The sequence below is a fragment of the Quercus suber genome, unplaced genomic scaffold (genome assembly GCF_002906115.3).
Source record: "Quercus suber isolate HL8 unplaced genomic scaffold, Cork oak 2.0 scaffold_1183, whole genome shotgun sequence".
NCBI lineage: Eukaryota > Viridiplantae > Streptophyta > Magnoliopsida > Fagales > Fagaceae > Quercus > Quercus suber.
This window is the reverse complement of record NW_027070582.1, coordinates 32,530-46,317: the sequence shown is the minus strand read 5'-3', so window position 1 is coordinate 46,317 and position 13,788 is coordinate 32,530. Positions and strand designations below refer to the sequence as shown.

At 31.6% G+C, this 13,788-nt stretch overlaps 1 protein-coding gene across 1 annotated transcript; it reads left to right on the top strand.

Moving 5' to 3' along the window:
• The first annotated feature begins 6,551 nt into the window (after positions 1 to 6,551).
• Positions 6,552 to 10,406, top strand: LOC112025615 (protein trichome birefringence-like 38). Its single transcript, XM_024058278.1, has 5 exons — positions 6,552 to 6,853; positions 8,262 to 8,433; positions 8,873 to 9,048; positions 9,154 to 9,312; positions 10,115 to 10,406. Exons 1-5 carry the CDS (start codon positions 6,552 to 6,554, stop codon positions 10,404 to 10,406), a joined length of 1,101 nt encoding a protein of 366 aa, XP_023914046.1.
• The last annotated feature ends 3,382 nt before the right edge of the window (positions 10,407 to 13,788 follow it).

The window sequence follows — 13,788 nt, the reverse complement described above, 5'->3', positions numbered from 1 at the left end:
GTGGAAGATTGGTGAGTTGGGTCAGCGGAATGGGTTGCAAAGATTGGTGAGTTGGGTCGGCGGAAGGGCTGGATCGGAGCTGGGGAGGCGAACTGGGTTGGCGGAAGGGCTGGATCAGAGCTAGGGAGGCGAGCTGGGTTTATGGTGGATGGGCTTGTGCAGATCGGCGATGGAGGAAAAGAGAGAAACTCAGAGGGAAGATGGAGAAGAAAACGTGAGGAGAGAGACAGCTGGGATGAAATGAAAGAAAAGGAAGAAAAAAATAAGGAAAAAAATCATTAAAATAATCAGAGTAGTGTGAACGTGGGAACAAAATTTTTTTAGGTATGTTCTTAGGTTCAAAATGTGTGAATGGAGAGACAACAAATACCACTTTTTGATCTTGTTTTTCTTGCATTCTTGTTCTATTTTTTGTTTTTAGAGGAGAGAGACATAAAATATAATGAAAAAGACACGTTTACCCCTATTTTTAATGGTGAAAAGAGAGAGGTGGGTAACGGGAGTCTAACGGAGGCCACCTCAGGTGGGTTAAGTGACAAATTTCAAACCGCAGGTGGGCATTGTTAAAATGGGCCAAACCACAGGTGGGTTAACTGTAGTTTCCCCATTTTTTTTATTTGAATTTAAGTGCATCCAACAATTGTGTAAATTTCAAGCATTAATTCAAAAAATAATTGATGTTGTATGTTCATGCTTTGATTGTATAGTTCTATTATGAATTTGGGTTTTAACTTATAAGTTATTTAGGAACTCTATATATTCTACTTCCTTAGATGATTAAAAACATATACTATTACCATAAATCTCTCTTTCTCTCTCTCTCTCTGAGAGAATATATATAATTTCATAGATTTGAAGGATGTTGTTGGATTTAAATGTTGAATAAAATGAGCCGAGATTAGATTTTGATTGTTAAATAATGAAGTTTTTATTTCAGCTTAAATAAGTAAATTTCATGGAATAGTAGTAGCCACAGTTGCTGGTTGGTATTGATGCGATTCATTATTTTTCTATATTTTACAGTTTGTTTTTATCAGTGCTAGTGTTTAATTGGATACCCTTGATTCATGTACTTTATGGGGTCAAATTTTTTGCTGCTTTATTTATTTTATTTGTTTTTTTAATGATAATCAAAGTAGGTAGAAGATAAGAATGTAGGTAGTATAACTTGTATAAGTTTCGATTTTTCAAAAAGATTTTATTATTAATGGATCAAAGACTTTTACTTGATTGTTTTGACACAATATGAATTCCTATATTTGAATCCTCATCCTTCCTTCCAGTTATAGTCAATAAGGTTTAGTTGAAACACATATGTTTTTCCAATGAGCTTTTCTATTTTCATTCAATAGGTTGAAATTTGCATTCATCTAATAAAATATTGAATATAATTTAGCATATTCTTGCCAAAGTAGATGAAAGATCATTTATGCTAATTGTATGGTTTTACAGTTGCACATTTGTTTGATAGTTCTCTTGTTGTTGTTGTTGGAAGTAATATTTCAGTTTCCTTATTAAACAAAATAAATCCAGCACACAGCTTACTACTATTGTTATTATTATTATTATTATTATTATTATTAATGTTGCGTATGAAACTCATATGAAGTCTTGTTATTTAAAAGAGATAAAGTAGAAACAATAGCTTGTAAATAACAAACAAAAACAAAGGAACGCAAATCTGTTTTCAACCGTTACAAAATAATATATAAAAATTAATAGAAACATTGTGCACAAGTTTAATGAAAATGTCCTTATTTAATAATACTATCGATATTATACTTGAAAGATTATTATAGAAAATTTGGGGCAATATTTTTTGCTCTATTAAAATTCAGATGATTTTAAATTATGGTATATAAAATTTTAGAAGTGCAACCCAAAATTATGGGTATTACATTTGACAAATGATTACAACCCAAAAATAAAAGTAAAATTTTGATTACCCAAAATTCTAATTTCTAAATTTCTTTCTGATTATTTGAATTAGATGTACGAAAGACCAAACATAGGAATTTTTAATTAGAGAGACAAATACTTATGAAAATAGAGTCACGTCCATATTGGAAAAAGCATAAAATCTAATGAACCAAAAATCATGCCCATCAATTGATGATGTCAATCTTGCACCAAAGTATTATAAAGCCCGAGTTATGGTATTTGTCTATAAACAAAACATCAAACAAGTGATGAGCAAATCACCTATGACCTTAATGTTTAAACAATAAAGATTGAAAATTCAAACGATAAATTAAGAGTGCATTACAAACAAAAATAAAGCGACACTAACCTTTTGCATTAGCCTTTATATTTGTTGGGCATTTGCCTATTCCCATAGTGTAGGGTCATTTCTCGGAGGCTCATAAAAAACACCCATATCAATATCATAATATGCATTACATGTCACTAAAACTATCAATGTTCATATTTTAATAGCATAACTTAAAAGGAGAAAGGAAAACAATTAAATTTGATAAAAGAGTATTTGCAATAATGTTTAAGACAACATCATATATTGTAATCCTCGTCTACTTTGATAAAAGAATGGTAGTCCTACCAGAGAGCGACAAAGACAAAAACTCTTATAATCTTGAATACTGTTCAACTTGGATTTAAAAGGTAATTTGAAATTTTAAAAAATAAGTGATTAGAGTAGATAAACAATCAAAGAGAACCAAAAAAAAAAAAAAAAAAACTTAAAATACAAAATTAAATTGCATCAACTAAAAGTAGAGTTCTAAAGAATACAATAATTTATCAACCTAAAGCAGAGATGCAAGAAAATAAAAAAATAACCAAAAATTTGAGAGAGAGAGAGAGAGAGAGAGAGATAACCATTTTTGTGAGGGAAAATTATACAAAGAATGGAAGAGAGAATGACAAATTTATAGCAAAATGTTATGAATAAGAAAGACAAAATAAGAGAAGATAAAGGGAAAGATGAAGATGATATTAAAGTAGAAGGTAGTGAGGAGATGAAAAGGTAAGGGGGGGGGAGAAGTGTAAATATTAAAAAAAAAAAGAGTAAATGCTAAAAAATTATAGAAAAATTAAAAAGAAATAGGATAATGACGTGGACATTGATGTGACTCAATAGAAGCGTAACAATAATAAATGTTATGCTTTAGCTTTTAGATATATATAGAATATAGATATAGATATAGATATGTCATGTTTTTAATTTTTTTTTTCCTTCTTTTAATACTTTGGGTTACCTTAGAAAAGGGGGAAAAAAACACTTAGGAAATAGTATTTAATGAAGCATCAACAATAGGAAAGAGTGGGTTCCAGTTAGCTCAACTGGTAAAATATCTGATAGTTGTATAAGAGATCTGGGGTTCAATCCCCGCCTACACCAAAAATTGATTGAAACTCTATAAAAAAAAAACAATAGGAAAGAGGAATTTTAGAGCAAAGATAAGCATGAAAAGGGAAAACAACATTTATTTCGGTTTTTGTTGTGTCTCAAATTACAAAAATATAGTAACTGATAATGTTTCAAATAAGTTATTAATAGGATTGTAAAAGAATAAAGTTGCAGAATGAGGAAGCTAGAGAAGAAACTGAATTTGCATAAAAGAATACTGGGGTGTCAAATGGGTGGGTTTGGGTGAGTTTTGGGTAGACATAATTGGGTTGGGTATATAAAACTCATTTACCCATTAAAACTCATTTAACTAATTGCTTATAACCCAAACCCAACCTAACCCAATTATTATGGGTAAACCCCAACCCACCTAATTACCCAATTATCAAAATTACCAAAATGCCCCTAAAGTGTAAATGACCAAAGTATTCTAAAATCTTCAAAAATTACCAAAATACCCCAAAACCTCAAAATTACCAAAATAACCACGAAACCTACAAAATGACCAAAATACCCACGAAACCCAACTAAATGACCAAAATACCCCAAAACCTAAAAATTACCAAAATACCCCCCAAAATCTTAAAATTACCAAAATACCCCTAAAACCAAAAAAATTACCAAAATACCACTGAAACCCAAAAATGACCAAAATACCCCCAAAACCTAAAAAATGACCAAAATATCTCCTGAAACCTAAAAATGACCAAAATACACCCGAAACCTAAAAATTACCAAAATAATCTTGAAACCTACAAAATGATCAAAATACCCCTAGAACCCAAAAAATGACCAAAATACCACTGAAACATAAAAATTACCAAAATACTCCCAAAACCCATAAAATAACCAAAATACCCCCAAAACCAAGATAATTACCAAAATACCCTTGAAACATAAAAAATGACCAAAATACCCATGAAACCCAAAAAATGACCAAAATATCCCTGGAATCCAGAAAATGACCAAAATACCCCTAAAACCTAAAAATTACCCCCAAAATCCATAAAATGACCAAAATACCCCCGAAACCTAAAAATGACCAAAATACCCCCTAAACCCAAAAAATGTCCAAATACGTCCAAAACCTAAAAAATTACTAAAATACCTCTGAAACCTAAAAAATGGCCAAAATAACCTCGAAGCCTAAAAATTAACCAAAATAACCTTGAAAACTAAAAATGACCAAAATACCCTCGAAACCTTAAAAATGGCCAAAATAACCACGAAGCCTAAAAATTGACTAAAATACCTCGAAACCTATAAAATGACAAAAAAGCCCCTTAAACCTGTAAGTTGATAAAAATACACCCTAAATTTAAAAAATTACCAAAATCCTCCGTAAAACTAAAAAATGACCAAAATACTCCGTAAACATAAAAAATGACCAAAATACCTCCAAAAAATAAAAAATGACTAAGATACCCCAAACCCCTATTTTGGTAATTTTAGAGGCTACGGGGGTATTTTGTTCATCTTACAAGATTAGTTGTATGTTGGTCATTTTAGATATTTTGAGGGGTATTTTGGTCGTTTTATAGCTTTAGAGGTATTTTGGTTGTTTTAGAGGTTTCAGGGTATTTTTGGTAATTTTAGAAGTTTAATGTTGTTCGTGGCCATTTTAGAGGTTTTGGGTTTATTTAGGTCATTTCAAAGGTTTAGGGGTATTTTTGTCACTTTAGAGGTTTGAGGGTATTTTGGTCATTTTTTAGGTTTCAGAGGTATTTTGGTCACTTTTTAGGTTTAGGGGGTATTTTGGTCATTTTTAGGTTTTGGGGTTATTTTTATCAATTTTTAGACTTCGGGGTTATTTTTGTCATTTTTAGGTTCCAGGGTTATTTTGGCCATTTTTAGGTTTCTAGGTTATTTTGATCGATTTTTAGGTTTTGGGGTTATTTTGGCCATTTTTTAGGGTTCGAGGGTATTTTAGACATTTTTAGTTTTCAAGGTTATTTTAGTCAATTTTTAGGTTTCGAGGTTATTTTGGCCATTTTTTAGGTTTCAGAGGTATTTTAGTAATTTGTTAGGTTTTGGAGGTATTTTGGACATTTTTTGGGTTTAGGGGGTATTTTGGTCATTTTTTGGATTTCAGGGGTATTTTGGTCATTTTTAGGTTTTAGGGGTATTTTGGTCATTTTTTGAGTTTCAGGGGTATTTTGGTCATTTTTAGGTTTCAGCGGTATTTTGGTCTTTTTTTTTGGGTTTTAGGGGTATTTTGGTCTTTTTTTGGGTTTCGGGGGTATTTTGGTCATTTTCTGGATTTCAAGGGTATTTTTGTCATTTTTTTGGGTTTTAAGTGTGTTTTGGTCATTTTTTGGGTTTCAGGATATTTTGGTCATTTTTAGATTTCGGGGGGTATTTTGGTCATTTTTTGAGTTTCGGGGGTATTTTGGTCATTTTTAGGTTTTGAGGGTATTTTGGTCATTTTTTAGATTTCGAGGGTATTTTGGTTATTTTAGGGGTTTGGGGGTAATTTGGTATTTTTAAGGTTTCGGGAGGTATTTTTGTCATTCTTTGGGTTTAGGGGGTATTTTGGTTATTTTCTAGGTTGATGGGGTATTTTGGTAATTTTAGTGGTTTTGGGGTTGGGTGATTTGTAGAAATGGTACTTGGATCATAATTGGGTCTAATTGGGTACCCAATTAAAACCCAATAAATATTAGTGTTAATTGAGTTTAATTGAATTAATACCCATTTAACCCAACTAATAATTGGGTGGGTTTGGGTGGGCACATGGGTCTGGGTTGATTTTGGCATTTTGCCACCCTATTATCAGCTAAAACAAATGTAGCATAGCTTGTAATTGTTTCTGTTTATAAAGCTACTTGTAGTTTTGTTAGTTTTAGTTAGCACATGATGAACACATGACTACTTAAATGTACATCTTTCACTTTTAGTTAGGATTAGTTGTTAGTTAGTATAAACCTATTTGTAGCCTCAAAATATCCGAGTTAATAAGAATTTCAGTCAATCAAATCTGTTAACTTTTAAGGTTGCCAAGTTTTATATATGGTATCAAATTCGCAACCAGGTAGATTTGGCTCTCTTTTCTAAATATATATATCTATCTAGAGCATAATAGGTATCAAATTAAACAACCAGGTAGACTATCTCTCTCTGTGTGTACATATATAGATTCTAATCTCTGTCTCTCTCTTTCACTCTTCCTCAGCCAAAACAAAACATGGGTTTTGTAACTCAAAAATTGTGTTCCATCCTTGTGACCTTTCTGATTTTTTTCTCATGTCTTTGTGTAGCAAACTCAGAACATTATCATAGCAGCCGTTTGAAGTTGAGGAAACAATCACAAGTAACAAGTTGTAATGTTTATGAAGGGACTTGGGTGTTTGACAATTCATACCCTCTATACAATTCTTCAGCTTGCCCTCATATCCGTAAGGAATTTGATTGCCAAAAGTATGGTCGACCAGCTGATAGTCTCTACCTCAAATATAGATGGCAGCCCAAGCAATGTGACATACCCAGGTACTGTTTCTCTCTGTAGAGTGTGTATTTTAGGTTGCTTTAAATTTTCTCTACTGATTTGTAAATGACAATTGTTAATAAACCGGTCAACAATATATATTATTTTATCATTCACCTAATAGAATGTTTCTAAAACTAGTTTCCCTTACTATATTAAACTTAAAAAAGTTACTCTGTGCCTTATTAGGCAGGTGAGTGCACATAACAAGTATTTATCAATTTATTTATTTTTAAGTAAAATAAATTATGCCGAAGCAACACTAAATTTCGATGACTTTTAGACTGGAGGACTTTCTGGCATATATTTGTACCATGTTTTTGCAGCCTCACAGTACTATTACCATTGTTGACCATAAAAAATTCACTCGAATCACTTTTTTTATGAGGAGATATTTTTATTCGAAAATGGATTGCCTCTAGAAAACTGCCATCCTTTCATAGTTATAGTAGCATATTCAAGAAAAGAGCTCCAGTGGATGGAATTGTAACACATGGAAATTAAAGGCATTTAGATATGAATAAACGATCCTTCAGGCATAGGACATATCCAATGTTTCAGATCTTTTTGACTATTTCCTTAATTTTTCCCCTCAATTCTTATGGGTTTGTGGTTGTTTCAGATCTTCATCTTTTTTTGGAATAGGATTTTTTTAGTGTCAACTTTCCTATACTCTCTGAAATACTACTAACAAGCACTAAATATTAATAAATAAATAAATAAAAAGGACTAATAAGGACAAGAAATTTTTTTTTATTAAAGTGAAGAAATAAAATATAAAGTCCTTAAAATACTATAGGATTTGAATCTATGAAATTATTTTGAACATACTTTTCCACAATGAAGACATTATTACTTTGGAAATCTTCTTTTTTATATGAAAAACCAATGAAAGGACATTACCACCTTGAGTTCAAAAAGATTTCCTTAAAACACACTTGGATAATTAACCTTTGAAATATTTATTTGTGCATGTAGAAAAAAATAGAGTAATAGAAATACAAACTTTCTTACAAAAAATTTTATAAACTGCTGACGTGGTGAGTAGTTATTGGTAAATAAAAAGATGATATTAATTGTGGGTCTAGATAAAAACCAATAAGAAGCTAGCTACATCAATAGTTTATAAAAATGTTATAAAATAGTTTGTGACTGTAACATTACTCAACATATTAATTAGCTTTCCTAATGTATTGGACATCATCATCATCATCATCATCATCCTAAGCACATAATTTAGTTTGTCTCATAAATTCTTTGTGAAAATAGTTTAATTAGTTTCTTACTTAATTTTCGTTTGTTTGTTTTTTTGTTTTTTGTTTTTTGTTTTTGTTGTTGTTGTTGTTGTTGTTGTTGTTGTTAAGTGTTACTAATAATAGAACCATGTTTCCTATTGGGAAAACATTGCAGATTTAATGGTCGAGATTTTTTACAGAGATTAAAGGGGAAGAAAATTATGTTTATAGGGGACTCCATTAGTCTCAACCAGAGGGCATCATTAGTATGTTTGCTTCATACTGCTGTGCCAGATTCCAAAATCATAGAGGAGAGTAATCCCATGTATACTAATACAACATTCGAGGTAAATGAACTAACTAGAACAATTAATTTTCAATATCTTCTCTTTTTCTCATGAAGTTAATAATTAGGTTTCATATATTATTTGATTGTTGGCGTCACCGAAGGTTAAGACTAGCATGGTAAAAATGTTACAACAAGCATGCTAATAATGTTTCAATAAAAAGGTTGTATTCAATACATAAAACTCCCACTTTTTTGAAGTCTGACAGTGGGAAGTATGATTGGTAGGTCGTCTTACCCCTCATTTTTTCAAAGAGATTGGCTAGTAATGTTTCAATGGAATATAAAAAAACCTATTATTGATTTCCAATCCATAAGAAGTAAGAAAAGAACAGAAATTTTAAGTCAGGCACTTGAATGTTTTATTGTATATTATAAATTGAAAATTTTCCTTTGATTTTGAGGAATACAATGCATAAGAATTGGAAAGAATGGTGCAGGACTATGGAGTTTCGATTCTACTATTTTTATCTCACTACTTAGTGGACATCGAAGAAGAAAAAATAGGTCGAGTGTTAAAGCTCAATTCTCTGAAAAATGGCAACATATGGAAAGATATGGATGTTCTGGTTTTCAATACTTGGCTTTGGTGGTACCGTAGTGGACGAGCGCAACCGTATGGGTTTAATAAAATCATTCATTTTTTATTCAATTTTATGTGAAAAACAAGAAGTAGAATGAGTTTAAAATAAGCTTGTGATTGCCTTATTATTGATTGTAGATGGGATTATATTGAAGATGGTGGCAAGGTTCTCAAGGACATGGATCGTATGGTTGCTTTTCGCAGGGCTTTGACAACTTGGGGCAGGTGGGTTGATACAGAGGTGGATCTAGGAAAAACTAAAGTCCTTTATCAAGGAATTTCTCCTGCCCATTACAAGTAAGTTACTTTCCTTTCTCTAAAGGACAAAGTTTAGTTACAAACTAGTTTTGTAGACAATTGCTACAAATTCTTACTAAAAAGTTAACATAGCTATATATTTTGGAAATTTAATTATTTGATTGCATGTTCTTTATGTTCTTAATATACATGTCAAATTTCGTTTAAATCAGATGTTATTTGCTATTTAAGCATAAACTTATTTTTTTTTGTATATTTAAGACTACAAAAACTTCAAATTTAAATATTTGATTGATGACATAGATTTTAATCTTTAATCTTCTTGAAATTTTGCAAATAAATGATATAATATGAAAATGTAATCTGATGGTGGATTTTTCAAAATCCATATCCAATAAAATATATATATATATATATATATAATTTTGGCCTAAAAGTTTAGGTAAGTTCTATTTTGGTTCTGTAATTTAAAAGTTTGAATTTGGTTCCTAAAATTTCGAAATAGGAACAATTTCATCTCTTTGTTTATAGCATCGGTTTGATATTGGTTCTTGAAATATGTTGTTAGTTCAAATTCGGTCCCTTGGTTGGTTTGATTTGGTCCCTCAAAAATGAGGTGCTTCAGTATTCCATTAACCACATAATAGAAAAATAAACTGAGTGACCAAATTATTCTATTTTCAAAATTTTAAGGACTAAATCAAAATATTTTATATTTGAGGGATCATAATGGACCTACACCAAACTTTAAGGAAAAAAAGTGATTAATCCAATTTTGAAAACTAACATTGCATTAGAAAATCATATTCTGATGACTGCATGTTTCTTGTGTAAAAATTAGTGGCAAAGATTGGAGTAAGCCAGGAGTGAGGAACTGCGCAAAGGAGACAACACCCTTAAGCGGGTCAACTTACCCAAGTGGTTTGCCAAAACCAGAATATGTAGTGAAGGATGTCTTAAATACAATTAAGAAACCTGTTCATTTGCTTGACATAACCACTCTCTCACAACTAAGAACAGATGCACATCCTAGCTCTTATAATGCATTCAAGGGCATGGATTGCACCCATTGGTGTGTTGCAGGGCTTCCAGACACCTGGAATCAACTTTTATATGTAGCTCTCACTAATTGAAAGATTGTTAGATCTACAAAAACAATTAAAAAAAAAAAAAGTGTAGCCATGTAAGCTGGAAAGTCAAGTATTCTCCAATAAAAAGATATATTTGTAGTTGAATCACATAGAAAAATGTATACATGGTACAATTATTAATATGAAAGAAAAAACAAAAGACAAAGCTAAATGACAAGGTACATACTGACATTATTCATGAACATATGAAATTTCTTAATTTTAAAATTGCTATTACAACATTTTTGTTAAGCAGAGGGATGCAATACTTGCACCATTTTTCTTCCTTGTGAGCAAGTATAGGTTAGTATAACAAGGCATTTTTGTTAAGCAGAGGGATGCAATACTTGCACCATTTTTTCCATCCTTTGTGACCATTATGAAAGGTTAGTATAACAAGGACATTTGAATAGTAAAACAACATGGCTCGCAATTGAATGTGTACGGAGCAATTTGATGTATTGGTGATCAGACAACTATTGAGGATATATATTTTTTACAATATTTAAGAATACATTAGAAGTGGTAAACCGCATTTTATGGTTCTTTGACTCACACATTTACCCCTCGTAATAACCATATAGGATGGCATATGTACCTATATGATCCTTTTGACTCATTTTGTAAGCAGTAAGAATTAAATAAATGATAAAATACTATTTTGGTTTCAAAATTTTTTCAAAAGTTTGTTTTTTATTCTTAAAATTTAAAATTTTTGTTTTTCCATTCTTGAATTATTGAAAGTTTTTTTTTTTTTTAGGTAAATTGCGAAATACACCTCTGAAGTTTGGGATTGTTTAGATTTTACACTATGAAGTTTGAAAAATTAAATTTTACACCCTTAAGTTTGATTTCATTAGCAAAATCCCACCCTCCATTAGTTTAGGATGTTAAGTGACATGTTGGCATAATAATGTGCATTTATTTTTGCCAAATCAGCGGCTATTCAAAATGGTGAGTTTCGCTTTTCCTTCTGTTCCTTTCCAACTAGTTTGTCTCTTTCGCTTTTTTATTTTGCTCTATTTGAATTTGTTATCTATAATAGGCCCCAGTACGGCTGTACCACCTAGAGACTACTTTCGGACCATTCGGTTTGGTTCCAGTCATTTCGGCCCGCTTAGGAAAATAAAAGGCACGAATGAAAATTTCGGCCCAAACTCATTCTTCACATGATGATGATGCTCACAATTCTCAATTTAGATGTTAACACTTAACAGAACCAAATTCAAAAAAAAAAAAAAAAAATGTTAATATTTCATTCACAGTTTCACACATTTAAAGCTTTATTTAAAAAAAAAAAAAATCAATAACTCAAAATAATTAAGAAGAGAGGAGGATTAATAACATTGTCAGTAGAGTGTTTGCGGTTCGGTGCAGTGTGATTTTGGGCCTTTTTTAGCACTGCATTTTGAGGCGTGGTTTACCTAAAACCATAATTGCACCACATCTTGTTTTTGCGGTCACATGTGCGGTGCAATGTGGTGTGGTGCGGTTTAGAGTTTAACCAAAATCATAACCGCACTGCGATTCATTTTTGCGGTCACATGTGCATATTATGTATAAGATGCAGTTTGAAGTTGGTATATTTTTTAAATTTTGGGCTTTTCCTACTCAGCTCAAAACTAATTTTTTCCTTTCTTTGGGCCAAGTTTTAAATTATTGAGTTAGTTTTTCTTTATTTTGGGTTGACTTTTCTAGTCAACACTTGCTAGGGTTATTAAACTTTTTTTTTTGAAAACTAGGGTTATTAAACTATTAATAATATATATTTAATATTAAAAATAAATTAATATATTAATATACAGAGAGGGTGCAGTGCGGTGCGGTTTTCTTATTATAAAACCGCAAACTGCACTGCACTATGCGGTGTGGTGCAGTGCGGTGCGGTGTGGTGCACTATTCCTTGCGGTGTAGTGCGGTTTGCCATTTTGCGGGTAGTTTTGGTACAGGTTTTGTGGTTTGTGCGGTTTATGCAGTTTGGTAAACACCCCTAATTGTCAGTGTCGAAATTTTTTTTTTTTGGCTGTTGCTTTCTTCTCTTTCTCCACTGCGTCGCTTGCTTCAAACTTCTTTTCACGTTTTGGTAAAGTTTCTGGATGGTTCTACCTTCTACAGTTCTACGTATAGCCTTTTAAAGGTCAAAATAATACTATTATTTTATAGCTTTTTTAATAGTCAGTGTGATGGCTTAGCAGCTTCTGGACAGCTAGGAGTACATTACAGTATTATTCATTGGGGAAGGGCTTGTGTCCGGTAAAAGTTATCACTGGACATGTCAGGATTCGGACACGTGTCCAAGACACATGTTCAAATCCTGACGTGTCCAGTGATAACTTTATGATTCTAATCCTCTAACGTGTCCAAGACAAGTGTTCGAATCCTGACGTGTCCAGTGATAACTTTATGATTCTAATCCGAATCAAAGATTCTAATCTCTGTGTCTCTCTTTCACACTTCCTCAGCCAAAACAAAACATGGGTTTTGTAACTCAAAGAATGTCTTCCATCCTTGTGACCTTCTTTCTGATTTTTTTTTCTCATGTCTCTGTGTAGCAAACTCAGAACAATATCATAGCAACAATTTGAAGTTGAGGAAACAATCACAAGTAACAAGTTGTAATGTTTATGAAGGGACTTGGGTGTTTGACAATTCATACCCTCCATACAACTCTTCAAATTGCCCTAAGCTCCGCAAGGAATTTGATTGCCAACAGTATGGTCGACCTGATAGACTCTACCTCAAATATAGATGGCAGCCCAAGCAATGTGACATACCCAGGCACTGTTTCTCTCTGTGCAGTGTGTGTTTTAGCTTGCTTTAAATTTTCACTGCTGATTTGTCAATGGCTTATTGGGGTAGTGACATTACATGTCTTTCATGGAGAAAATGAGTTCAAATCCGGGCTTTGTTTTTAACGGGTTATGGGGAAAAGAAATTTAGGATTTTAAGGAAAAAGCTTTTACTATATTAAACTTAATAAAAGGGTTTAGTTAATGTTACATCCTTAGGACATACGTTAAATTCGTTAATCATCTATTTTTAAAAACATTTTTTGGGAGTTCAAAAAGCTATTAAGAAAATTAGTAATTTTTTCCTTTTTTCATAAATTTTTTTTTAAAAAATAGTTTAATAACGCATGAACTTAGGCATGTGAGTAAAACCCAACTTAAAAAAGTTGCTTTATGCCCTATTAGGCTTATGAATGCACATACCAAGTATTTATCAATCTCCTAGTAATTGGCTACGTTTTATAATTCTTTTTTTTATATATAAATATTGTTAATGTATAACTTTTGTGATACTTTTTCGTTATATAACTGTATTTTTGTTCAAATTTTTTTTTTTTTTTTTAAAAAAAAAAAAAAACTTGACCACCCTAAATAAA

Coding starts and splice junctions, on each gene's coding strand:
- LOC112025615 (XM_024058278.1), top strand. CDS start 6,552: ATGGGTTTTGTAACTCAAAAATTGTGTTCCATCCTTGTGACCTTTCTG. Junction 6,854..8,261: donor AAGCAATGTGACATACCCAG/GTACTGTTTCTC, acceptor AAAACATTGCAG/ATTTAATGGTCGAGATTTTT. Junction 9,049..9,153: donor CGTAGTGGACGAGCGCAACC/GTATGGGTTTAA, acceptor TATTGATTGTAG/ATGGGATTATATTGAAGATG.